At 35.8% G+C, this 26,203-nt stretch overlaps 1 protein-coding gene across 10 annotated transcripts in view; it reads left to right on the top strand.

Annotated features, from left to right (window-relative positions):
• LOC139987909 (uncharacterized) overlaps positions 1-25,052 on the top strand; it is a 586,680-nt gene extending 561,628 nt beyond the window's left edge. For 6 of the 10 annotated variants that reach the window (XR_011799964.1, XR_011799963.1, XR_011799969.1 and 3 more), the window contains 5 exons: positions 3,731-3,860; positions 6,088-6,329; positions 11,330-11,510; positions 13,459-13,570; positions 14,631-25,052. Coding sequence is in view for 3 of the 10 variants with exons in the window: in XM_072004723.1 (XP_071860824.1) it covers positions 3,731-3,860; positions 6,088-6,329; positions 11,330-11,510; positions 15,416-15,457 (595 nt within the window). In the remaining 7 variants the exon portion in view is untranslated. The remainder of the gene's footprint in view (positions 1-3,730; positions 3,861-6,087; positions 6,330-11,329; positions 11,511-13,458; positions 13,571-14,630) is intronic. The other 4 variants (XR_011799965.1, XM_072004726.1, XM_072004723.1 and 1 more) reach the window with 4 other exon arrangements.
• The last annotated feature ends 1,151 nt before the right edge of the window (positions 25,053-26,203 follow it).

Raw genomic sequence — 26,203 nt, 5'->3', positions numbered from 1 at the left:
ACGCGAGTAACAAAGATCGACAGATCGGAGAAGCATTTTCATTTTCCATGTACATACATATATATCGTACCAATATCTTTTAATCCTTGTACGATATAATAAACCGACGAAAAATTCAAAATGGGCAATTCATAGAATAATCAATGTTTCTCAAATATGATTTCCTTAAACTCAGAAATTCCTACCACTTATGTCATTCTCTGGCAACAAATTAACTCGCAGAAACGAATATGTAATTCGTATTTTGAGAATTAATCGTTGATCTTAGCGTAATGAAATTTCGAGATTCGTGATAAGTAGAATCGAGGATTCGATTTGACTTCTGAGAAGCATATTTCATAGTTCGCTCAAGATTCTCTTTAAAAGAGTTTAAAGACGATCAATTTTCCCCCTGAATCGGAAAACCAGGAAGAGTATGAGAAGACAGATTCAAAACAAGCGATGCTTATGGAAGAAAAAGGCGGATCATAAGGAGGCGAAAAAACTCTTTCTCCGTAGCAGTTCCTTCGAGTCTGACTTGGTCGACGTTTCTCGCGCACGTTCTATGCTGTTCGGCATCATTCTTCTTTCTTATAGTCCCGCCGCTAGCAATCGCTGTTACCCCAGTATCTCTTCGTATGTCTTGTGCAGTTCCGCCACCCGTGGACAATGTCCGTCGTTCAGATATCTTCCGTCTAATTGCTCTTCCCTCTTTCATTCTTCTATAGTCAGAAACTCCGGAAACGAATATCTCGGGATGACGTATGGACTTACTCTTGGATACACTGTATAGATCGTTGCAGAGGAGTGAAAAAGAAGTATGGAGGAGGTAAGAGAGGCGAAGAAAAAGAGAGAGAGAGGTCCTTTCTTCTCGGTGAAAAGAAAGAATCTTATCTACTACTGGTTATCGGTCGGGCTTTGGACGATGTGAGAACGAGGCGATGGCAGAAAAGGGGTTGGTTGCTGACGATGACCATCCTTCGTCGTACTCGAAGACGTGGATGGAGAATGAACTCCTGGACGGAGCTCCTATTGTGGCAGTCCCGGGTGAGGATGTTAAAAGTGACCTAATCTCTCGATAAATTCGATGATTTTTCGTTGGTCCTCGCTGGCAGCCGGTGTCGTATTCGTCAATCCACGATCGAGCTCTCGTGAGACGCTCAAGCGACGAAAATTGATCGAATTTTGTTGGGAAACGTGCTTGGAATGGACAGCCGATAACTGATATACGTTTTAAAGTAACTGGATATGGGATACGAGCATTGAAAGTGCTACCACCTAGTATTCGAATACTCCCAATCTTCTTCTTTTTTTTTTTTTTTTTTTTTACAAATATTAGCCTCCTCTTCTTTACAATATTTTGTATTTTAATATCGATGCAGATATTTTGCTGTGAATTTCATTTTTCAAAATATTGCCATTTAGTTTTCCTATTTACGATATAAATTGAATATGTTTCGTTTCAATTCAGTTTTTATAGTATATATATTATTATTCGTTCATGAAGCCTATAAAAAGAGGAATAAACGATAGCTTTTACGTACTTTGTTAAATTCAAATTCATTTATCGAAGTTATAACAACTAAGCGTAATAAAGTGTATAATTAAAAATGTTCGCGTGTACTGGAAGTTATAATAACGCGACTCACTGCTATTTCTTGCAATTGACAATAAAATGATCAGTGAAACGATATTTTACTTGGCATAATAAAGCTTTCGAATCATAAATACGAAATAAATTATTCCCGTTAGAAAATCAGTTTATCTGCCCACGTAATTGAATGCTTTACAAAGTACGTTGTCCATTGCTGGGATTTATACGTACAAACCTGAATTCAAAGCGTTTCTCAAGAAACAATAAAGTTACTTCGCTCATTGCTACGTTCGTCAAACAATTCAAAGGCACGTACAATACACAAAAACAGATATTACGTTAAAAGAAACCATTAATCAGAGTTGCCACTCGATTCTGAAGACTGCTATTTAAAAATGCATCTTTCCATACAATCTGTGACACAGCATCCACGATGTACGAGGAATAAAGTATAATATACAAAAGATTTCATACAGATCAAATTAAACGTAACGAAATAATAGAATTTCAACTTAACAATATCTTGCCTAAGTACCTTGCTATATTCTGCTAAAAAAATAAAAGAAAAGACACGATATGCGAGAATTAATTCTTGTCCTTAACTTTTATAGTTTAAAGTTTCTCGAACTCGCCCTCATCGTAATGCAACCCCGTTCATTAACGAACGGAAACTGCATCCCGAATCCTGCAGGGCAAGCATCCCTGCGTATATAAGATTATCTTTATAATGCCTCTAAAAACGACGTGTTTATGTCCGGCCACACGGCATAACGTACCCCCTTCAGCAGCCGGTTACATAGACGACATTTACGAGGACATACCACCCCCTCGGCCCATCTGAATCTTGGTTGAATGCCAAATGGCAAACCTTAACCTCGCCGTAATTGAAGGACTCGATAAATAAAGGCTACGTCTGCGTTTTCAGTAATGCGATCCGGCTGTTATCCGGTGCGAGCAGCGGTATTTTGATTTTCGCGTGGTGTAATAAATAAATAATCCGCGACAAAGAGGAAGATAAAGCCGACCGATAGGAGTAGCAGCAGGCCATGCGGTTAACTCGGTCGTTATCGACAAAATGATAATATCACCGAGGGTAGAGGGTGTTTGTTCACATGCTCGATACACTTTGAACGCTCTCCAAACTGTATGAAATTCAAAGTAGCACCGCACGATATACATATACGTGAAACTACGATTTAACATGGAATCTCTAGATCCACGGGTATAATCTAGATTCGGCGGGATTCACAATTATCGTGCTTATTCGTGCGCACGGTAAACTCGCATAAATTAAACTGCAAGAGTCGCTGAGAGCACTAGTAGCCGACCATTTCGTTAAAGCTACGATAATAAGGTTCCGTGTAACTGGCGGAAAAAAGTGCAGCCAGATCGTGCTACATATTTTTCTTCACAGGCGTGCACGCGTATTTGTAAATTCCGTCTATCCTCGTAACACGTGGCGGCAGCAAATACGCTTGAAACGAATTTTTAACGCCCGTCCTTTAATTGCTTTTTAGAAAGAGGCTACTATATGCATAATTGTCTTTACATATCATCTCTAGCTCTCCTCTCAGCTGTCTCTAACAAAAATCCGAAATTTCGATGTTGCCTGTCTAGTTTAACTTGATGCAACGTGTTATAAAGATTTATTACACAATATTACAGTGCGAGATCGTACATTTCAACGAAGTCCCTTTCCCTTTTCTCTTTGTTTCTTTTTTTGGGGGGGGGGGGAATTTTCGGCAATATTACTTAAATAAAATATGTGGAAAACTGGGACAGTTGAGATAAAGAATTGATGTAATCCAAATACTCAGTTAGTACCATTAGACGATAGATAATTCACAAACGTTTGAAATTATCTACTTCATTTTTAAGTACTTTGTGAAACGAGATGAAATTGTTCAATGCGCGACACTAGGAAAGATTTGATGACAAAGACACATTTTTTGTCTATCGAATAATTCTTTTGCCGAAATAATTGCTCTTATTTATCTGTCTGTCAGCACAAACGGATTTCAAATGAAAAGAGATATTTTTCTCTTGAAATAATTGACGGTCGTCGAATTCGTTGAACCTTAAAAATTATTAAGTGTGAAAGCATTTGAACGAAATGTTGAGAGCTAATCTAAAATTCGTGGTTTGATTGTATTTCAGGTTTTCTACCAAAGAATCGGCGACACACGCTATTGTGGCGGTACATAACACCGACATCAATGGTCAAACGGTGAAATGTAGCTGGGGCAAGGAGAGCGGGGATCCAAACAATGCGCAGCAAACGGGACAGGTAAACGTTCGCTCTTTTATCGACCTCTCATGGAAAGAGGAAGCAATGAAATTCGCGACAGAATTCTGGATAAAGTTTGAAACGAGACGCTTAAGATAAAATTTCAAATAAAGTTTCCAATCGCTTCTTCCATCGATCGCGGAAAATAGCAACAACGCTGGCCAACTAAGAAAGGGAAATAAAAGGCCTTTGTACATTCTCTTTCGTAATTCTTCGAATACAATGTGTGAAAAATGAATAAACATACAGAATATTGTAACAGAATATAAAAGTGGGAATACTTTCAGAATTCATAATATACGTATATTATGATTAATACGAAAGATCGAATGAAATCGATATAAATTCAAGGAGAATATCCTTCAGCAGGTTTATGCTCGAACTATGTTTTAACCTCGAGATATGTGCCAAAGATCCTAGCAATTAATACCAAGTCCACTTCGAACTAGAACATGAGTTCGGTTTGAATTAGGGATTGAGATATCTTGGCAAATGCATTATCATATAAGTCCGTTCGATCGTATTGTATATATGTCCTTGGTAAGCATTCTATATAATTGAAACTAAATAAGAGGCAAGCACGATTTCAAAATAGGAGGTCTCTTAAATTATCGTGCGATTTTTATTTTCACTAAATTACAAGCGAAAACAAGTAAACCGAAATAGACGAAAAATGTTCATTTCATTAAGGATACGTATCCTAATAATATTAAGAAGAAGAATATTTCTCATTTCGTTAAACATACAATACTAATATCTACGAGCGTTGATCGTATCGAAGAGAAACGCAAAGCACAAACGTATTGCGCCTCGTTACCAAGAATAAATCGCAAAAAGCAGCCTCCTACGAGATATTGGAAAAAGGAAATAGTTACAGTATTCGATTGCCTGTTCCATCCGGTTCGGGCTTTGCGTTCAGTGCATGACCGACTGGTACGAGCCTAGTAGAAGAGTAAAAACGGAAGGAGGAAGGGAGGACAGGGAATCGGGCAAGATTCCGGTCTATTCACGGGTCTTGCTCTAAAGTGTGTCTGTCGGGTCTCTTAGCAATTAGCGCCGGTAGGACGAGTAAGTACGTCCGATCTGGGAATGGTAGCCGAAGTACGCCCTCTTCTCCCTTGTACTCTCCTCAGCAGTACTTCCGTCCATCCATCCACTGTTACTCGGCCCGTGACATCGCTCTAATTGATCCCTATTCCCATAACGCGCTTCTCCCACGAGTAGTACCGGGATATCGCATTACTACGTATCTCATCATGCCTCAGTCTCATACTCGACGCAGTTGGTCTGCTTTCATGTTCGATCTCCTTCTTAACCTGGCTAAATTAATCGCCAGGTGGTGCACAGGATAATTCACGTCTCAAGATCTTGGCTTGTTCGCATGCAGCTTTAGAAGGTGTGAACGATTACAATTTCTGAAAATACAGTGAGTTACGAAAGTATAAAAACATTTTCAGAAGTATTTTATGAATATAGTGGGTTGTAAAACGATTGATATTGCATCGATGCATTTAGAATGCGTATAGAAGTATCAAGTAAATCCAGTTTTCTTGATTTTCTAATTTCCTTGTTACTTGAAGACCAGAAGGAAGTATTTATCTAGTAGCATGTATAATATAATTTCACCGAAATGGTTAAAAGACACAAGAAACTTCAAATATTCCGATACATCTTAAAAATGTTAGGAATGCTGGGTACCTAGGACATTCCCGTTAAAGAGAACAGCACTGGATAAAAGAAGCGACACTTCGTACATAAATAACATACTTTTCTCTAATTCCTAATATCATTTGTACTAAATATACGCAAATGCAAAACGTACATGCCTTGTTGGTCATATAGCATCGTAACATTTAAAAATCAAGCAAACGTTACAAAACTTAGTTACCTTCTAAAAATCTATAATCTATAAAAGCAAGATTAACATTTCTTCCTTCTTTCTATTTTCAATCTGACCGATCCAATCCATTTCCCACGCGAACAATATTTCCATCGAAAGATTTTTCCAGTAACCATCCACAGGGAAAATTCCTGTGAACTTAACGGCAGCGCGTTACAGTGAACGCAGAGTCTTTGATGCAATAACGATTTAACGGCATATATGAGGCATTAAGATGAGTTTTAAACGAGCAGTATTAGCATCTTTAACCGTATAGAGATGGTTAAGCATAAAATCTAGGCGATGCTCCTAGTCTTTTTTATTTCATTGATCACTGTGCTCTTCCAGGCGTTATCGTCGGCGACGTACCCATACTACGCGGCGGCAGCAGCTGCCGCCGCGGCGGCGGCAGGAGTCGCGGGTGTCGGAGGCGTCGGTGGCGTCGGCGGAGCTGGCCAGCTAGGATACTGGTATCCGCCCCAATCTTATCCTACGACAGCGACGCAGATGCAAGCTGGTGGCTTCCTCCAAGGAATGCAAGGATATACTTATGGACAGTTCGCCGGATATCAACAGGCGCAGTACATGGGGTAAGCTCCCTTATACTTTTACCGTACAGGGTAATTCTGTGATACTATACACTATCGGCTAGATACTTAAGTTGGTTACAAATGGTGAGGATAAACGTGACTTTTATTCCGTAAATTGTATTTTTCTTGCATTGAATTTGGTGTATTATGATGTAATCGTTGAAAAGATAATATAATTTTAATTTGGAAAAATAAGATTGAAATGTCGTTAGAACCGCAGTGTTTTTCTCTTTTGATGTATGTACTTCGCTGTGGAATGATATAGAATGAGTTATGTAGCGTCAGTATTGGACTCGCTGAATTTATCATATTTCCTTGATGTAGGTGTTAATGAATAGTAAGTATCTATGAATAGTATTACTCTTGGATCTTCTTTTATGTATATTATACTTTTTATAGATGAGATTCACTAAACACTATTTATACATTGGTATACATTTTGAATTATTAGAAGTGTAGAAGCAGTATTTAATTAAAGAATTAAAGTTTCCTATATAATATTTTAATGTTAGTCTTCGTGACAGGTAGAATATTTCAAATTAGTACTAATGTACTGCATACTTCAAAAAATAATCTAGAAGACATACATCTAGGGTAACATACAATTTATTTTAATTGCTATCTTTATTTCTTTATTTATAACTAATTATCTGTACCTTATACTAACGAAAAGAATTATAGTGTAATAGCGGCAAAGTATTAAATATATCTATTCCGTTATGAATCAAATTATCAGTTTTAACATGAAAACGTACTCCTACTGCTCTGTTATCATTAACAAACTACTAAATATATTAAAAATGAATAATAACTAACAAAACTTTTAAATACCAAATATAAACGAAATGAAAACAATATGGCAAAAACCTTTTAGAAGATGTTCATCCTACTTAAGACCTACACCAACATGTTGATTATAGTGTAACCCCTAACCATCCTAGTCTCATCATTGATCTTAATCAATTAGGCGAAGTACCGAGTAGCTAATATATACCAGTAAACGTAAACATAGCTCAGTAGGTCAAGTCAGTTCTTATAACATCGTAAGTTAAAACGTTGGCTGAAGTTAATGTACGTCGCTAATGTTCATAGCACAATAGCCTGCAAATGACCGATGAAAATTGCACATTATTATACATCGTTGAATTCGTAGTGAAATCCCCGACAGAAATAAACTAACATTTCCTGCGAAATGCTAAAAACAGGTATAGAATTATAGTCTTTAAAAATTATCAGTTTCTATTTACAGTGGTAGATAATTAGGTACTTTATGTTTTCGCTAAGTGTATGAATAAAATTACCTAATAGTTGTGTATAATAAATCTATGGTATTGATAAAAGGATCTCAGAACTTGTGATATTTTCGTGTAATATTTCCATTCAGTTCTAATTATAATTACAAAATTATAGATGAGATAATATAGAATTATTTATTTTTTTTTTACTGTATTCATAAGAACTGCTTGATAAAAAAGAAAAATAAATATCTGAAAGATATTTGATTTTATTACAAAAGTCAGTGATATAAAACTCGAGTTATATTCAACTTTTAATTTCTTACACGTGTATTAATAATCAATGACCAAAAAGTCAATTTACTACTCAATAAAAAAATAGCTTTTATTCTACTATTTACGTAAATGTGAAAAACAAACGAATGCTATTCTTACCGATTTGTTACCGATCTGATTTGTTACGAGTATCTATTGTCTTCGTTTTCGTACACGTACCTACCTTTCTGTACGAAGAACCAGGATCAATTGCAGCTAGATAGTTATTCGAACCTAGGTAGTTACTGCACAAGCAGTTACTTGAAACGAAACTATGTACTTTTGTTGAAACGAGTTAAGTGACAGCAATTCGTTTGATTCCAGAAAATAAAAGTAGACAAACTTTAACAATACGCTACTCGATTTTCTGTTTCAATTTCTCGAACGAAGGCAATAGCTTCACACATACCGACTATTTATCGACGATATAAAGAATATATTTATTACTATATAATCAGCAACTTTGTATACCAGATAAGATTTTATAGCTTCTTTATAAATATCTTTCGTGAATTATTAATATTTCATTCGTTTTAAAGTTATAATACAAATTATTTCCAATGACTTCAACGTGGAATCTCGAACAACAAATATGCTTGCTTTATCTAACGCGATATTATATCACATTTTGCTAGTACAAACGATTATATCAGGCTAAGACTTCCGGCTATGCTGGTAATAAAACGGTGAATAAATTTAATTGAAAATTTGACGATGTCATAAAATAGTAAATATTGCCAGCCTTTAAACTGTAACCTGAGAATGTGTAGAGCACAAAAGAGCACAACTTTTAAGGATCACATAGTATAAAGGCCAAGGTAATTTCTGGGATAGAATATCTTTCGACGCTTTTACGATCTATGAAATGACGCCCTTAAAGTGGGTATCCGAATGCTTCTGGAGTATTCTCAGGACTGTAAAGTAGAAATGGTACACGTTCGAAATAAACTAAAGCTCTCAATTGTGTGCATCATACGCTGAAGGGTTGAGACTGTCATTTTACACTCCCTATGAGATTTGAGCGGCACAAAAGCCAAGGAAACGTCAGACATACTATATATTATTTTTAAATATCACCTGACATTAAATTTATCCTTGACAAATCGATGGAATTTGAATAAGATGCACCAGTTGAGCTTAAGATAGATCACAAAACACGAAGAGAGGGAAGGGAAAGAGTACCTCGAGAATAACAAAGTAACTTCAGAAAATGTTTACCGACTATTGAGCTTCTTGTTTTACTACGTGCCGTATAATTGATGGCATTTAATCAATCCCCAAATCACCACATTAAATCAGTTCACTCGAATTTACATATCCTTTGGCGAATTTAACCATATTCGAGTTTCCATTTACGTATAACCCGCGTCACATTTGCTAGGTATAGCAACTAAATTTATTTACTTGTATCATAAATGAAGTCATTTGTATTCCACGAAATAATTACGTATTATATACTATGTAATCTGTATGTAGGTACATACAATGCTTGGTATATTTGATTTAAAATTACGCTTGAACTATCAAATCCATAGAAATGACAATTTCCGATTGTTTTTACAATTACTAAAGATACGCGATTTACTTTTACCAAATTTAATATTGACTTTTATTGAAGAAATATTATAGAAAGATCTGTCTATTTCCATTGTAACACTTGTACATCAATTACCAATACGTTAATCCATTACGGGCAAAGCAGTGGAAAAATATATAAAAATAGAGCAGACACAACGCTATTGAAATATAATAATTCTTATGCAAATAAAAAGATATATCAGTTATTATACACATTTAAAGAATATTTTTACAGCCCGACCACTATTACCAAAACTTGAACGTGGATCGTGAAAATTTTAGTTTTCGATCGATATAAATAGAGAGAAACATAAAACGCCGTGATAACATTACAATTTTATTCCTCAAATTTTTATAGGATGCCTAACCGATCGGATTGTTAAACGAAATAGCGAACGGGTACATGGTTGCACTCTTAACACAGACATCAAATCGAATTTGTGCATTTGCCGATCGCGCAATTTTTAGAGATTACGCGGCAAGAACGAACGGGGTGCTTTCTGGCAAGCAGAATATCTTTCAGCGTTCTTACGATCCGTGAAATGGCACCCTTAAAGACCGTACCCGAATGCCTTTCAAGCATTACCAGGATTGTAAACCAGTAATGTAACACATCCTAGATAACCTAAAGTTTTCAGTTGCGTGCATCGTACGGAGAAGGGTTTGAAACCTTTATGTAACGATACATATATTCATGAATCTGGAACGTGCGATTTTATGTTTAAACCGTACCGTCTGGAAAATAAAACGTTCTCGTTATAACATCTCTAAATATTGTGATAAAAAGAGTTAACGAATTGTTTAATATTCTCAACACTTTCAATAAATGTAATTACATTTGAAAATCGAACATAAGTCAAAAGAACTATTGAGACATTCTCGAAAAAATTTTCGAAAGAAAGAAAATGGTCAATAATTGCAAAACTTCAAATGCGAATAAAGTATGCGAATGTTCCATTGCTTCTTTAATTCGTGCCCAAAATTATTTTAAAATTCAGAAAAACTAGTGTAGATTTTTTATGCTGTATTTACTAAATATTTAGTTTACTTCTTTTTGTAACATCTATAAGGTCAAACAAATGATTTAAATTCTTTAATCTTTAATCACTGCAGGTAAGAGTTGTTCGATTCGATAATTTGAAAATATTGCACACACGTACTTTGTTTGTTCGATAGATTTATCTTTACGATATTCGTTGTGTTCGTGTACAACTTTATAAATTGTATCAAAAGTATTATCAGAGAGTAGGCGTTGACGTTACATAATTCATAGCCATAAAAGATCTCGTGTTATAACATTGGAACGTAAATATGATATAAAGCTGTCAGTTTACCACTAAACGTTATATTACAACGATTTTAAATGATACGCTACCCATAATTAGATATGTGATATGAGCGATTTTACCTTCGTTTCTTGTCGTATAAATTTCACCTAATAACTAATGCACGTATTTTAGAAACTTACTGATAAACAAGTGTCCGGCTACTTTTCAACGATAGTGTACACAGTAATATTCGACTATTACTTTTCCACAAATTATTAGCAAATTGCGAATATTCATGAAAATTCACATCTTCATAAACACTGGCAAAGTAATGAAACCTAACCGGAAATTTAATTAATCTACTAAATATTACACTTGATATTATATTTTGTATATTTTACATATTATGTGCATTTGTATGCATTTTTGCATCATTAGATCTCCTAGAAATGCACAAAAAACCAGAGTTTAATTATCACAAATCCGACGTAAGTTATTATCACGTTGTTCATTTTGAATTGCAAAACTCGCGACAATTTACAAGCTTTCGAGCGAAGTTGTTTATTTGCACGGAAATTACATGTAGAAACTTGTGTAAATACAGAATGGGAATGGGTGTCCACGCTGCTGGCACGGCAGCAGGTTGGGGCCAGGGATTACCTGGGGGACCACAGTTACCCCCACACCACGCCACGACGGTCACGGCACCCCCAGGGGTGCAAGCCGCACCCCCACCACCACCACCTCCGGCACAAATGATGGCCTACCCGATGCAACAGTTCCAGGTAACCATTACTTTCCTCTCTCTCTCTCTATTTCCTATCCGCGTGCATATTTTGTTACCTTTTGTATCTTTTACTCGAACCTATACTTGTATCTCGTACTTTGCTTTATATATTCTTGCATCAACTGTTGTCATTTTGATCCATTCGTTGGGAAACCATCGATCGATGCATCGAACGAAATGCATCGTTGCAAATGTATAGTAACGATTCATACGCCTGGGAACAACTCTATTTTCGTATGAGAGAAGGTTATACATACGATATTAACCCTTGGAAGCTGTTATCAAAAAAACTTGTAATTTATAGCATCACGCGTTGAATTTTATCGCAGGACATTTTCAAAGCTAAATAAATATAATCAAGTTATTGTTTACAAAAATCACGAATAATATTGTCTTATTACAGGATGATAATATTAAGTTTATACGAGGTGAAATTTTATCCGTAATAGCCTTTAAAATGTTAAATAGAAACAAAAGCTTTTGAGTAAAAATATAACAATCTCTTTCAGCTTCTATCCTGATTTTCATCTTTCTTGCAAGGGATCATCCTCAAATTTCACGTTAACATATATTTCTGTTAAGTATGCTGATAATCGAGATTCTAGTTTATTTTGTATAATACCTGAGGCAAATAAGGTATCATTCGACTTTGATACTGTTCCCAAATTTTGTCACATTAACTCGGAACAAATCACTGTGATACATATAATAATAATAATAATAATAATAAACATGGTAAATTTATATATTTGTTCGTGTTTTAAAAATTGATCACGTATCAACGATAATTTTGATCGAATCGATAGTGAATGAATGGATCAAATTATAATGACAATTTTATAAAATCTAGTCTTGGCTTCTGTATACAGTACAGGATTTATTGAGACGATTGAATGATGTTAAGAGTGGCTTTTCGATAGAACTGTTAATAGGACCCCATTATCTCGATGAATGTGACAGATAAAATCTTTTTGTGTTTTTTATTCCAGTTGTCTGAAATTCCAATATGTCATGTGTTATGTAATGAATGCCACACCTTCGTGCTACATGTATGGATTTCAGTACATGTTTTCATACATATACGTCGATTCATTAACCACGCTTGATTACGCTTTGCTCTAATAACGAACTTTTCAAGTAATCACTTGCATGGATCTTATAATCATTTGTTCCAGAATCTTGTTATAATTGTGCTTCGTAGAACGCTAATCGCCTGAACGTATTGTCAGTATTTTATTTATAACTGTTACAAATGCATTAACATATACAATTGTTGCTTCTCATTTAGTTATCATCCCAAAATATTAAAAAAGAAAGTAGAAATTATATTATAATAATATTTGTTAAGCATTTTGTTAAGTGTATTGCAATTTAACGACATATTGAAGGTAACTTTTTGAACACTAAAGTGAAAATAGTCTATTTAATAATTGTTAACTTGAAATTCAAGCATATCTGGAAGTAAAAACGTTATATGTCTAATATTACATAATTTTGTAATAACGTTTTACGTTATTGTTCAGTTATTTTGTTGTAAGCAAAAAGAGTAGATTAAAGCAAAGCTAATTGGACTTTATTTCTAAAATATCGTTCTTATTGATCGTTCTATTTGAGTTTTTCTCTGAATTAAATTTAATATATTTTATACTGAAATATAACAATACATATATAATATACGTACACATATAATATTATCTATAGATCGATATTTATCAATTAAACTTCTCTTTAACAACTTTTAAGTTGATTTAGAAGTGGCATTAAATAAAGAAGTCTAAGTTAAGGGTACCCTTATTATTTTGCGATAAGAGTTAATGAATTTCGACAGGCTGCATATAAGCTTTCTAAGAAATTTAGATTAAGAAATCGTATAATGGAATTACTCTACTTTAAACGACACTTTCTAGTGATATAAGGAATTTATACTGTATTTTCTTTAATTTCAGTATGTATTTGAAGATGTAAGGGGCCCTAACAATACATATTCGAGATGAGGGAATACTAGTGAAAAAGAGTTATAAAGCCTATCAAGATCCTGCATAAGAATCTTTCATCACAGTAAATATTTTTGTATCTTAGTTATCATACAGTATGAAGTTTTTCAAAACCTTTCATAAATATTTTTGTATTGTAGTTAACATACAGTAAGAAATTTTACCATTTTATCACTTGATTAAAAAGCTTCTCTTTGTATACTAAACTTAAATCTTGATAATATCAAATGTTTGAAAGTATGTTTATCTACAATTTCGTTGGTTTGTTAAAATTTTCAAAGATCTTATGTATGCAAGTGATATGCTTCATGAAAATTGTAAATGAACGGACACAAAGGATAATACTACAAAAACAAAATTCAACTTATTAATTATTCTTCTGTTAGTATGTTATGTTATGTTATGTTTAGTATGTTATAATATGGATGATCCAAATGCTTAACAAATTTTCACAAAATTTTAATACAAATCATTTTAATCAGTATAATATTTAAAAGTTAAGATTACTACGAATCGTATTTTCAATATACTCGACAAGAAATTTTGCTAAACAGAAAATGATGTAATCATGCTTAATGCAAGCTTATATAAGTGTGCCCAAGCATTACATTCACTATCATACTCTTTTGCATGATACTTAATGTGCACGAATACTAGTTGTCATATGAAGGCTGAACTACACGCTTATTCAGCTTTGTTTATCTAAACTCGAGTATCTCGCTAAATTTTTTCGAATTGTCACAATACATAAGAAAATAAAATAACATGTATGTATTTTAATTTTTAACGAACTATGAAAAATATACGATGATGTTGTTTCAAGTTTAACGATGCGATACTGTAAAATATACAACATACAACACCTACAAATTAATAACGAATAATTCACTTATATTTTCCAGCTATCTATAACATAATAAAAGGTATAACAATTATTAAAAGATACTCGTAAATCGATAGAGATTTTTACCTTTTTACCGTGGCTATTAAAAGTTTGCAAAAATTAGAATTGTCGAAAAGTTAAAAAGCTAGGAAAATGTCACATTGACTTGTTCGTTATTGAAGAGGAGAGATACTCGAAACCATCCGAAGGATTATTTTTATTTACATATTTCGATTCGCAGGCACAGTGATCGCTACCACTATCATCGCACGGCCTGGCTTATCCTTACTTTCAAATATCACTTTGCGTCAAGGAAACTGCATCTACAACCTGGCTCAACCTCGTATTCAACCAGAAAAGTGTCGCTGGAGAACGTATCTATAGAATGGATATCATCGTTGTGTATGAAATTGCAACTGAATGGAAGAAACGCAAGAAACAAAAGCGAGAGAGTGAACGAAAGTCTCGTTATACCGATAATATCGTCGCTAATATTTTTATTGGAATTATCCTTCTGAAATCGATCCATAGTTTCATAATCGGTCCATAAGAGAATGAATAGTTTATTGATCGAAAACCACATTTAAATAATCTGAAAACATTTACACCACACTGATACATTCCTCTGAGCGTTGTCAAAGCCAAGCAACACAATTATCTTAGGGTAATAATGTGTTTAATTAATTGCTCACACTTTTACAACATTGAAAGCAATTGAGGTTGAGTCACGGTAAAGGTAGATTCAGATCGACCAGTCTACGTGTGTTGGAATGCGAAGGATATGTGAGAGGCATAAGGAGAGATAGAGAAACAAGAATGAAATGATTTTTAGAATTAAAAAGGGAAGAGCGTGAGGAAAAGCGAAAGTGTGGAATGTGCGAATGAAACGTGTGAAAGATAGAGAGAGGTAGAGTGAAAGAGAGAAAGTTGTCGAGAATATTTCTATTATTTTCTTGAAATTCGGACCAAGACTTAACCAGCGTTTGTGTGTTCAAATGGTAAAGTGTGTTCTTGGTTGCGGTCCAGCTAGCGGATGAGGACTGGCTGACGCCTAGCCTTCTAGTGTGATGGTAAGCAAGTACACCCCACCAACAGGAACAACTTCTACAGCAACAACAGTTACCACCACCACCACCACCATTATCACCACTACCACAACTACCAACAACAACAAAATTTCCGTCACCATCGACGCCACCGCGACAGCAAAAGCAACAAAAATCATGCCGCTTCCGGCTTGATGAAACATAAAAGCAGAGGGCAGAAATTGCCAAACGTAGTTAACGATCGCTTTAATGAACAGAGCAAGGGAAAAAAAAGTATGACAGGAAAAGGGGATGAATTCTTATCTATAAAAGCATTTCTTAAAGTAAACGATATAAAAAAAGACAAAAAAAAAAATGTAAGGAGAGAATGACAAAGAAAAAAGAGAGTACTTCCAGATTCCCCTAAAATTTTCACGTCCAATATAACCGGCAATCTTTACGGGAAAGAAAACTAACTGGTACCGTCAACAAGTCGGAGGTATCCTCTCGTCCAGTCTGTAGGGTAATGTAGTGTCTCTCTCGGCTTGAATTAATAGATAGCGTTGCCGTCACGGTAGTGTCAAAAGCTTCAGTAATGAAACACGAATTCCGGGATACGCGGACCACCATGTGATCATCAAAGACAGTTTGTAGCGTAAACAACCAATATTTTGTGTGTTGTATCGTCCACAAAGGACTGATTACGGAAGAGACGAACGAGTTGACGCATGTTGAACAAGCTCGTGATTTGCACTTTCCGCCATTTAATCGACGCTAAACTCCTTTATCGACGATAAACTCCTATAAAGAGAAAAAAAAAAAAAAGAGCAAAAGAAAAGCGATAGGACGCCGCCAGTTATCGACCCGTAACCCGGATTCATTATTTTTGTAGTTTGGGCTTAACAGTGAAAATTAATAAGTCGAAGACGTAAAAAGAAACTGTAAACGCGTTACTCGAAGCGCGAACCAGCGACCGTCAAGTAATCGTGCTGTATAAATGATAAATAAAAGAAATCGATAAACACGTGCACACTCGTGAAGATTATATAAAGTAAATTTAACAGAAAAAAAAGTTATTATAAACGAAATTCAACAATTAGCTAGTTAGGTAGGTATGTTATAATAAAAAGTTACTCGAGGACGATTCGAAATTCGGCGGCAAGGCGGAAACAGACCTTCAGAAATTCAACGATTCCGCGTTCCTGAGGAACTATTTAAACGTACAACCACTCGACTATCGTGAACCACGGAACTGAAAGATCCACGTGTCTTAATCCATTTTCCGCCACTGCGAGGACTTCTTCCTTCGGTTATTATATTTATTATCAGACTCGAGGCCAAAAGACAAATCATGCGCGAAGTCTTCGCAGAACAGTCGAAGAGCCGTTTTTATTATTCGACTTGATCCTTTTGACGCGGCACTTAGACAGTTGGATATTTTTATAAAAGATCAGCCGTATGCGCCGAGGGGTGTCGACCGATGCTGTTGGCGCGCCAATCTCGCGATTAAGATGAAATAAACGTAACACACGATACAAATTAAAAAAAAAAAAAAGAGGAAGCAAGATAAAACGATATGAAAAGATGGAAGGAAGCGACGATTGGACAAAGCGTCGTCCAGCGATCGATCGACTCCAATCAATCGTGTCGGGTCTACCGTGGTTTTTAACTTATACCTTAGATTTTTATATAATACGAATACCATAGAACCAAAGGGAAAAATCTCGACTTTAAGACGCTTAAGCAATAAATCACTAAGCTTAGGAAAGCGAAGAAACAAACCGTTTATCCCTGCGTCTCTCTACTGTAACTCGCTCTCAGCTATTCAGTTTGTGAGCCACGAATTCGTAACAACGAAGGGGTACATAGATCGGAGAGAAGGGACACGACGCGAGTTTTAAGAAATCGATAAGAGAAAAAGAAAAAAAAAGAGAAAGAGAAAAGATGGAATGAATCGGTAAATGGTCTGTCCGACGTCCCGAATTTCGACTTGGCCAATCTAACGAAACAAAAGAAATAAAAAAAAAAAAACGAAATCGAAACAAGTGTAAGTAAGAAACAAGTGTAAGCATGCGTGGATACGCTCGCGCGTACGAACGAGAGAATGTTAGGAAGAGAGAACGAGGGTGAGCGAACGAGAGTCTGCGAATAATGAGAAATTATACAACAAGCGAGAGACGAGAAAAAAAGATTAAACAATTCGTAGATAGACACATTGCACAAACAGCACGAAAGTTAGATTAGAGATCCGTCGAGTTCCTTCCTCGCGAACGCGTATCCTGTCCTCCGATTGAATCTTTCAAAGGTTGTCTCTCTTTGTGTAATTCCGTCGGAATCGGAAAACAAAATCCCTCAGCCTTTAAACCGTTGCTATATATGTATATAGTAGCGAATAAAGAAACGAGAGAAGAGATCGTTAGAAAAGAAACAGGTTAGGGATTAAGAAAAAATGAACGCGAAGACCGACGACGGTTTAACAAGTATAACGAGGACGAAGTAATCCCATCTGATTTGCCTATCTATGATCCCCGCTTTAGACCTTCGTAACCTGTCCATACTTACTCCATGCTTCGTCTCTTTCAGTTTTAAGCACGATCCGATGCTTCCGTATCGTACTTCTTCTGTTTCGTCGTCGACCGTTCGAAATCACCCTTTGATAGACGCCCACTCTCTCTCTCCCTCTCCCTCTCTCTCTCTCTTTCTCTCTCTCTCTCTTTCTCTCTCCTTGCGCCCGTGTTTGTACGGTATCTTTTTTTCTCAATAATGAAACTGTCTCATCATACGAGCGCGCGTCGTCGGGTGCAAAGCCATGAGTTTCGTTATGATACGATGAATCCCGTAGGATTTAGACGAGCGAACCGAATAACGGATAGAGAAACGAAAGAAATAGAGACGAGCAAAAAGAAGAGAAAAAAACGAAGGAGAGGATAAAGGGGATGAGCAAGAATGGAAAACGGGCAAAGGAAAAGGAGAAAAATGGAGAAAGGGGGAAGAAAACGGGGAGAGAGATAAAGAGAGATGGACGACTTTGTTATTAATCAAAAGATAGACGACGGATCGTGCTTTAAACGAATCAAAAGCGTTCAACGTTTTCGAATCAAAAAACGCGACGATCAAAGAACGATACAGGGACGTTTGCGAGACATTAGTATTGATGAGATCGCGAGAGCATCGAATACAAGAGAATGACGAAATCAAACCCGCTTGGGACAACGTAGCATTTAGGAAATATCAGTAAATTTACTAATTTCCCGAACGATTCGATACGTAGTACGTGGATATGGATATAAAAGGTGTGCCTTCAGTCCATCTCGCGGACCACAAATATTTCGTACCATTAATTCCTTGTAAACTAATATTGTTCTATTCGGCGAGAGAAAACGAGCAAACGTTTCTATGCCTGAAACATAAAACGTATGTAAGTATATAAATCTGACAACTACGCGTAATTCGATAATCTCTTAGTGTCTTCCCAGTACGAAAAGCATCTCGACAGAACTTTACAAATTTTACGTAGCAAGATTATTTGTTAAAATTTATTACGATTTATAGATGTTCGATTTTATTATTGAAATTGTTAAATTAGCTGAATTAGTTGACTAATTTTCATTTAAATTTGACTACCTGGTTAACTCGAGTATTTATTGACGTTTATTTCTCAAACGGCGAATCTTCGTCCGATTATTCATATTCTTACGTAGTTTTCAAATTGACACTCTGTATACTCGATGCGAGATCAGTGCGATATTTTCATTCGGATTAGTTGTTTCGTGTGGATAAGTTAAGGCGAGAACTATACAGATGAATCAAAAATTTGTACAATGGAGAAAATTTTTATCGTGTACTTAAAACATAAGGATTGTGGCCCAAGATTTAAAACCAACACCAAACATATTTCACTCTATGCCCGTCAATTGTTTTATAATTGATAAACACGAGAGAGGTAAGAGCCATTTGTAAAAAAAAAAAAGAAAAAGAAATTACACGAACATACAACGAAGTAATACAAAATTCAATAACACGTTATCGTGAAGCGCGGACGTGAATCATTGGCTATTCCAAACAGTAACGGAGTTCTGTTTCTCGACACAAACGTAATGAAACACACAGCCTAAAGGACACGGTACCGATCGCGAGGAAGAAACGAAAGAATTATAAATAAATATATACATACATATAAATACAAAAAAATATATTATATATATATATATAAATAAATAAATACCAAAACGTGCAGCGACGACGAAAGCTGTTATTTTGAATCGTCGTAAGTGAAAAAAGAAAGCGCTGTGCGTGAGATAAAAAAAGAAATAGCTTTTAAGAGACGACATAAGAACATAAGTGAAACAAAATATCGTGTACATTATTAGTTAGGCGAACAAACAAGAAAAAAAATAAAAATATAGGTTATTTTTCTGAAAAGTGGAACGAGCGAGAGAAAAAGGGAAAAGGGCGGCGAATAAAATGGCAGGTAAGAGTTAGAATGTACGACGTAAATCGTAGCGTGAATTTAAGGGGCAGCGCGAGGCGTCGTATTGAAAGAAAGTCGATTAAAGGGGGGTGGGGGATGAAGGAGAAAATCAAATCATACGTCTGGTACACTCTACTCTTACGTCCTTCGGCCGTATAATCACTCCCCTTGCCAGAAAGTTCACTTCTCGACTCGATTCCACTTTCAACGGGAAGAAAGAGAGTGGTCCCCCACTCTTTTAAAGAATCAGCGGGGATCCTCGTCCTGTAAAAAGTATTTGAAGAATGACGCCTTAAGCATTAAGGCGTGTATAGAACTTACCGCTAGTCTCGAGTACGTTGTCTAGGTAATAAAGCGAATGAAGCTAGCCAAGTAAAAGGAGAAAAAATAAAGAAATACACGGCGCAGCGTCAAAGGGGAAACCAAAAATGTAGTATAAAGTGATAAGTAGATAATTAATGTAATTTAATTAGTAGAAGATACCACGGGGTTTTGGAAAGTAACGACCACGAAGCGAGAGTGGAATCGAGGAAAACCGTGTAAAGAAATTTAGGCAAAAAAGGGTGAGAATGATGCGAACAATACAGAAGGATGAGAGCAAGAGAGAATGGGAGAGAGAGAATGCACGCTAGAGTGATACGTCTAATAGAAAATGGTCAAATCCATTTATGGTACCTAAGTCATGTGCGTAATCACGCCCAGAAAAAGGAATACAAAATGACACGTACACTGACACTCGTACAGGTAAAACGCACGCACGCACGCACGCACAAACACACGTACACGTATGTAAATACACACGTACAAACAAAATCATATTCTCTACACGGCAGCGTACGTATAGAGAACGTAGCGGCGAGAAACTTAACAACAACTCTAGGCTTAGTAATCTAGTCTAGCTTGACGATCGCTAAGTTAACAAATAAGAAGAAGAAAAGAAACGTTCATGAAAAAAAAAAATGAATAGCGCAATAACTATATCCGCAAATCACATCGAGCACCGTTACACGACATATACACACACGCACACATAAATACTACACGTAAACGTAAAACACAACAAGGCATAAACACGGAAATAAAAATATATAGGAAACAAGCTGCGGCTGCTGCCTCCATCCTTCGTCCGTGTTCTCGAGACGCAAACTCTAGAATTTCTACAGCCTTGTAACGCGTCCGATATTTCGCAATTCTCGCCGTTTCAAGAATTTTTACCGTCGTGTCGTTTAAGCTTCAGCAAGCTGGCATACCAGCTGCCTAGCCGTTATCGAATCACGACATTCTCGCGTTACCACGACCCAGTTCCTTCTTTTTTTTTTTTTTTTTTTTTTACCAACCTCCTCTCCTATTCTTCTTTCACACTTACTGGCATCTTCGACTTTCTTTCATTACTACGTATCACGTCTTTGTGACATTCTTTTGTCCCGACGTCCTTTCTTCTTCGTTTTGTCTTCTGGCTTCCTTGCCATCCTTCTGTGCCGAACGACCGAATCGCTCTACAAATGATTTCCTACACAGAAGGATTCCTCTCATGGAGATTTACCAAATATGATAGCCGACAATCATTCAAGAAACATACACTTAGAGACTTGTACGTGTCCCTCTCATCGAGGACTAAGTGAAAATAATTAACCAAGTTCCAGTATGCTTTCACGCGACGTCTTACGAACAATGGACAGAGAGGATTATCGGCATCGGCGGCGAAGGAAAATAGGAAACGCCATCGCATCGGTTTTGTCGAACGCCCTGTTGATATTCTATGTATCGAGTCACTACACCTTCGCTTTTAATAAATATACAACGAAACACTGTTTCAATGCGTCAAAAGCGTTACACGCGCATAAAGCACATATAAAACATATCACTGCGTTGTTTAGCAAAGTCCGTGAATCTTCGTTAGAAGTTGTAGAAAGAAACAACAAATGTAACGTTGTTGATAGATCCAGTGGCGTAAGTCGCAAAGTATTGGCCGCTTAAAGCGGTTTTTGTTCTTGATAGAAGTGAAACGGTGAATGAAAATATGAAGTTTGTATGGTAGAGTTAGGAAATTTAAACAGAATGGTTGTTAAGTATCTCGTATTGTTTCGTAGACAACCTCTATAATTAAAATTGATAACGTGGTTACATTCCTATATAAAATTCTTCGTTCTTGTACATGCTTCGTGAACAAAAAGTTTTCATGATTGAAATTGATTTAACTATTTCGTTGATAATATAGGAGAAATTTATTTTAAGTAGAAGTTATCCTTTTACACGATTTGTCGACCGTTCCTTCGACCATGCGCAGACAGACGGACTGCGTGTACCTATCTTACCGTCCTATAAAATAACATTGTTTAAGAGTAGTTACATTTGTTTAAAAATGTTACTCTGAGATGATACGCGCCAAGTAAGATCACGGCATATACAGTAATTAAACGATCATGTAACGTTGTACATATATAGAGTCGTTTCGCATATGTAGCAAGAATCTAGAGAAATACGACGTAGAAAACTATAGATAACTACCAGATCTAGGTAACCGTACGATTTAGTCACAGCTATTGCTGATTCTTTGTAGCAGCCCGCAATGGAGTATTTGTCTGTCCTTTGTGTACAAAGAAGATTTTGTGTTTGTACAAATGAAAGAAAAAGAAAATTGGTGAACAAAATTGTGTATCTAACCGTTTGCGCTTGTTTAATGTTGTACAAATAATATCGCATCGGATTCTGAAACATCGTAAAAAGAGCGTAGAAGTCATGTTGGTAGATTAAACATAACATGAAAATATCGTCGTCGATAATTGTTAACCATGAAATACAACGCATGTAAGTAGGCCAAGCAGAGAAACGTAATACTTTAGTGAATGCACATAAACGCAAGAATTCCTGCTTTTATCGTCGATAACTTGGCTCTCCTTTCGTTCAAATTCATAGTAGGAAAAAAAAAATATAGAATATTACGAGCGCAATGAAAACAATTCAAGTGTTTAACAAATGGATAACATGCACGGTTTTCTTTATTCACGGGGAAACAAAAACGTCAAACACCGGGAAATCTAGTCTTGAACTTTCGAAAAGTTTATCCGCTTGAATTCAATCATCACCTGTAACGTCATCTTGTCAATCGGAAACTGGCAAAAGGGTAGGAAGGCAGCAGTCAAGCCACTCTAGAATACCGATGCAGAGTACCGTGAAAACAGTTTAGCGTTAACACAAGAATGTTTAACAGAAATTTGTAAGAGATGATGCACACAGCGAAAGAAAGCAAAAGTAGGAGCCGTAAGCGTAGTCACCGAGCATACCTTAAAATAACATATGTATATGATCATATAAATATATATATTACAAAAAAAAGACTACAAAAATCCAACACGCGCATCTATATGTGTATACATACATACGTCTATATGTATATGTATATATACACACACGTATAATACAAAAAAAATATGTATATTATATATACATACCAGATATAAATGTGTAAGAAGATAATAGCCGACAACTAGAGATTATATCGAGTATAAGCTTAGAAACGAGAACAGGAAAAGGGGGCGGAAGACGCGTCACCTGTTAACGCGTACTCCGCGACATACTGTGTTAAATACCCTTAGCCGTAAGGAAACTTCAAACCCATTGAAACGTATCTCGCGAAAGAAACAGACACGAGAAAAAATGTTGTGGCTAGCCTGCCGGACCCCCTGAGCCCCTAAAAATATGAATATGTAATACGTTTGCTGCATCGAATGAAAGGAACGCAACGATATTACGAGAGCGAAAGGAGAAGAAAAAAAAAGAGAGAAAGCGATCAAGCGCATGAGAAAGAAAATACGTGTATGTATCGGTTAGCAAGTGAGTGAATAAATGAACAAGAGTGAGCGTGTGTGAGAGAGAAAGTGTGAACGATAGAAATTCACGCGCCTCGACGGAAAAAAGACAAGTTCTTCGGAGAGACAAAAGTTTAATAATAAACGCTAATTACGATCACGTCCGATTTATACAGAGATTACGACGTTCCTTCATTGTTTCGTAGTGTTTCGTACGATCCGACGTGCGCGTCACGGGGTCCATTATTATATCGTATAAACCCCTTCCCACTCCCATTCCAACCCCCCAGCGCGGTATGCGGCATATCACTTACGACCGTACGGTAAGGAGTAAGGTGCCTTTTTTTCACTTCATCGTGTGTATGTATTTCGGGGTTAAAACAAACGAACAAAACAAAGAAACTAAAAAAAAAAAAGAAAACAAAAAGAAAACGCGAGTAAACAAAGGGGGAAAAATCCAACGTAAGATTTTATGTATCACGTGTAGAAACGGCACGACGGAGCTCAAGGGAAGGGGCATGTGACATCCATCCATCGTACGTCGTCCGACATACTTTCACGTCGCGAAGATCCCTTTCCAAAACTCTAATGCGAAGCGTTGAACGGCATTGTGAACAATGATGTAATCGAGAATTCGAAATGTATTTCCGCGATTCGATGAACGGCCCGCGGGGTCCCATGGCAGCCTCGTTGCATACACTTAAGCTTAGGAGATGTGCAGTTGCTGGACACAGCTCAAGGAGCAACAACCGGGCAAAACCTTGTATAATGTACTTACATGTAATTTCTAACGACGTGACAGAGATGATACGCGATAACGTATCAGGTGCGCGTGCGCGAATACAGGCCAATACACACATACACATATATGTACACGCGTATACCTATAAAATAGTAAAATACACGTACACGTGAAACAGATAGACACATAGGAATGGATGATACAAACGTACACTTTATACACGAATCACACAGGTGACATTACTTAAAAAAAGAAAAGAAAAAAAATAGATGCACACGTGCACGTGCACATAGAGAAAAATGATGGAAGATACCTCCAAAAGACAATTTTCACAGGATATAACAGTGGAAACGCGAGACGCCCTGGGACGTGCGTGAAAAAAAACGTGTATGATATTATGTATACATAATATAGCATATAAAGTATATTATAAATAATGATGAATATAAATAAAAAATATATATATAAATACTATGAAGAAGTAAACAAAGTATAAATATGAAGGAAGTATATAAACGAGAATATAGGATAAAACACGCTTAGGCTTAAGAGTATAAGATATTATTATGATGATATATGGTTGGTTTATAATGTAAAATATATTATAGAAAATGTATATTGTTATTTTTATTCCTGATTAACCCTAAAATACCGCATATCCGTATCATTTTTTTGAGCTTAAATATATAAAATTTTATATTACGTAACAACAATTTACCAAACAAGTAGAAATCTATATTTAAACCTTTTACATTATTTTATAGATTTTCTTAGACTTCTACCAATGTGTTTACTTAATTTTTCGCGTTTATCTAATTGCTTACATAAATGAATTCCACAATATCTTAATCTTCCTACGTCATTTGCTAAGAGAGGTTCAACGTCAAATGATAAACGAGAATGAAAAATGAATTATACCTTTAACTACCTTCATGATTTTATTCTGTATGTTTGCATACCTTCATGAACTTTCATAATCAAGATTTTCTCAACGATTGTGAATATGTAATAATATATTGTTCGTTGATAGAAATCCATATTAGATACGACAAGCTTATTCGGACACTAAAAGCATTGTAGATTAAACGTAGATTATGTGAACGACACGAACAAGTACAATGACTAGAAGATTAACGATATAACCAAAGCATAAGTTCTGTCTGACGTTATCAAACATATCATCCCAGAGAATGGTATGTATAGTTTACGGTTTTCCTTTCGCGTATCACGACAATTGAGATCTCTTTCAACAAGTCATTAATGATTGTTAATAAAAGTTATGTTCGTGCGAAGAAGAAATTAACAAGAGGTAAGAGAAAATATATAATATCTCTTTTATTTTTACTTTATTATGAAACTAATACGTCTAACTTTTTATTATTATAAGTACTTTCACGATGCTAATAACATTGATTCATTTCGTGTCTGATATTACGTAATAAAAAATACCAATAAATATTACATATATATATATGTATATATATAACTATTAACCTTAATTAGCATCAAACTAGTTATTTTTGTATCCAATATCCCTCCCAAATATACCTTTCGTTTTCGTTAACTATTAATTATCGATAATTATCAGACAGTGCAAAATGTTTTATATAACAGACACGGAATATACATAGAAGTTTCACTGTGTGTTCAAAATACTTTCGTAAACCAGTGTATTTCTGCTTATGTAGTACCTAAGCATTTAATAAGTATTATTAAATATATATCAAATGCACGACACAAAGTGTTACATCGTACAAGGACGCGGCA

The sequence above is a fragment of the Bombus fervidus genome, chromosome 6, assembly GCF_041682495.2.
Source record: "Bombus fervidus isolate BK054 chromosome 6, iyBomFerv1, whole genome shotgun sequence".
NCBI classification, from domain to species: domain Eukaryota; kingdom Metazoa; phylum Arthropoda; class Insecta; order Hymenoptera; family Apidae; genus Bombus; species Bombus fervidus.
Note: the sequence above shows the minus strand (reverse complement) of the source record. Positions and strands in the feature narration are given on the sequence as shown.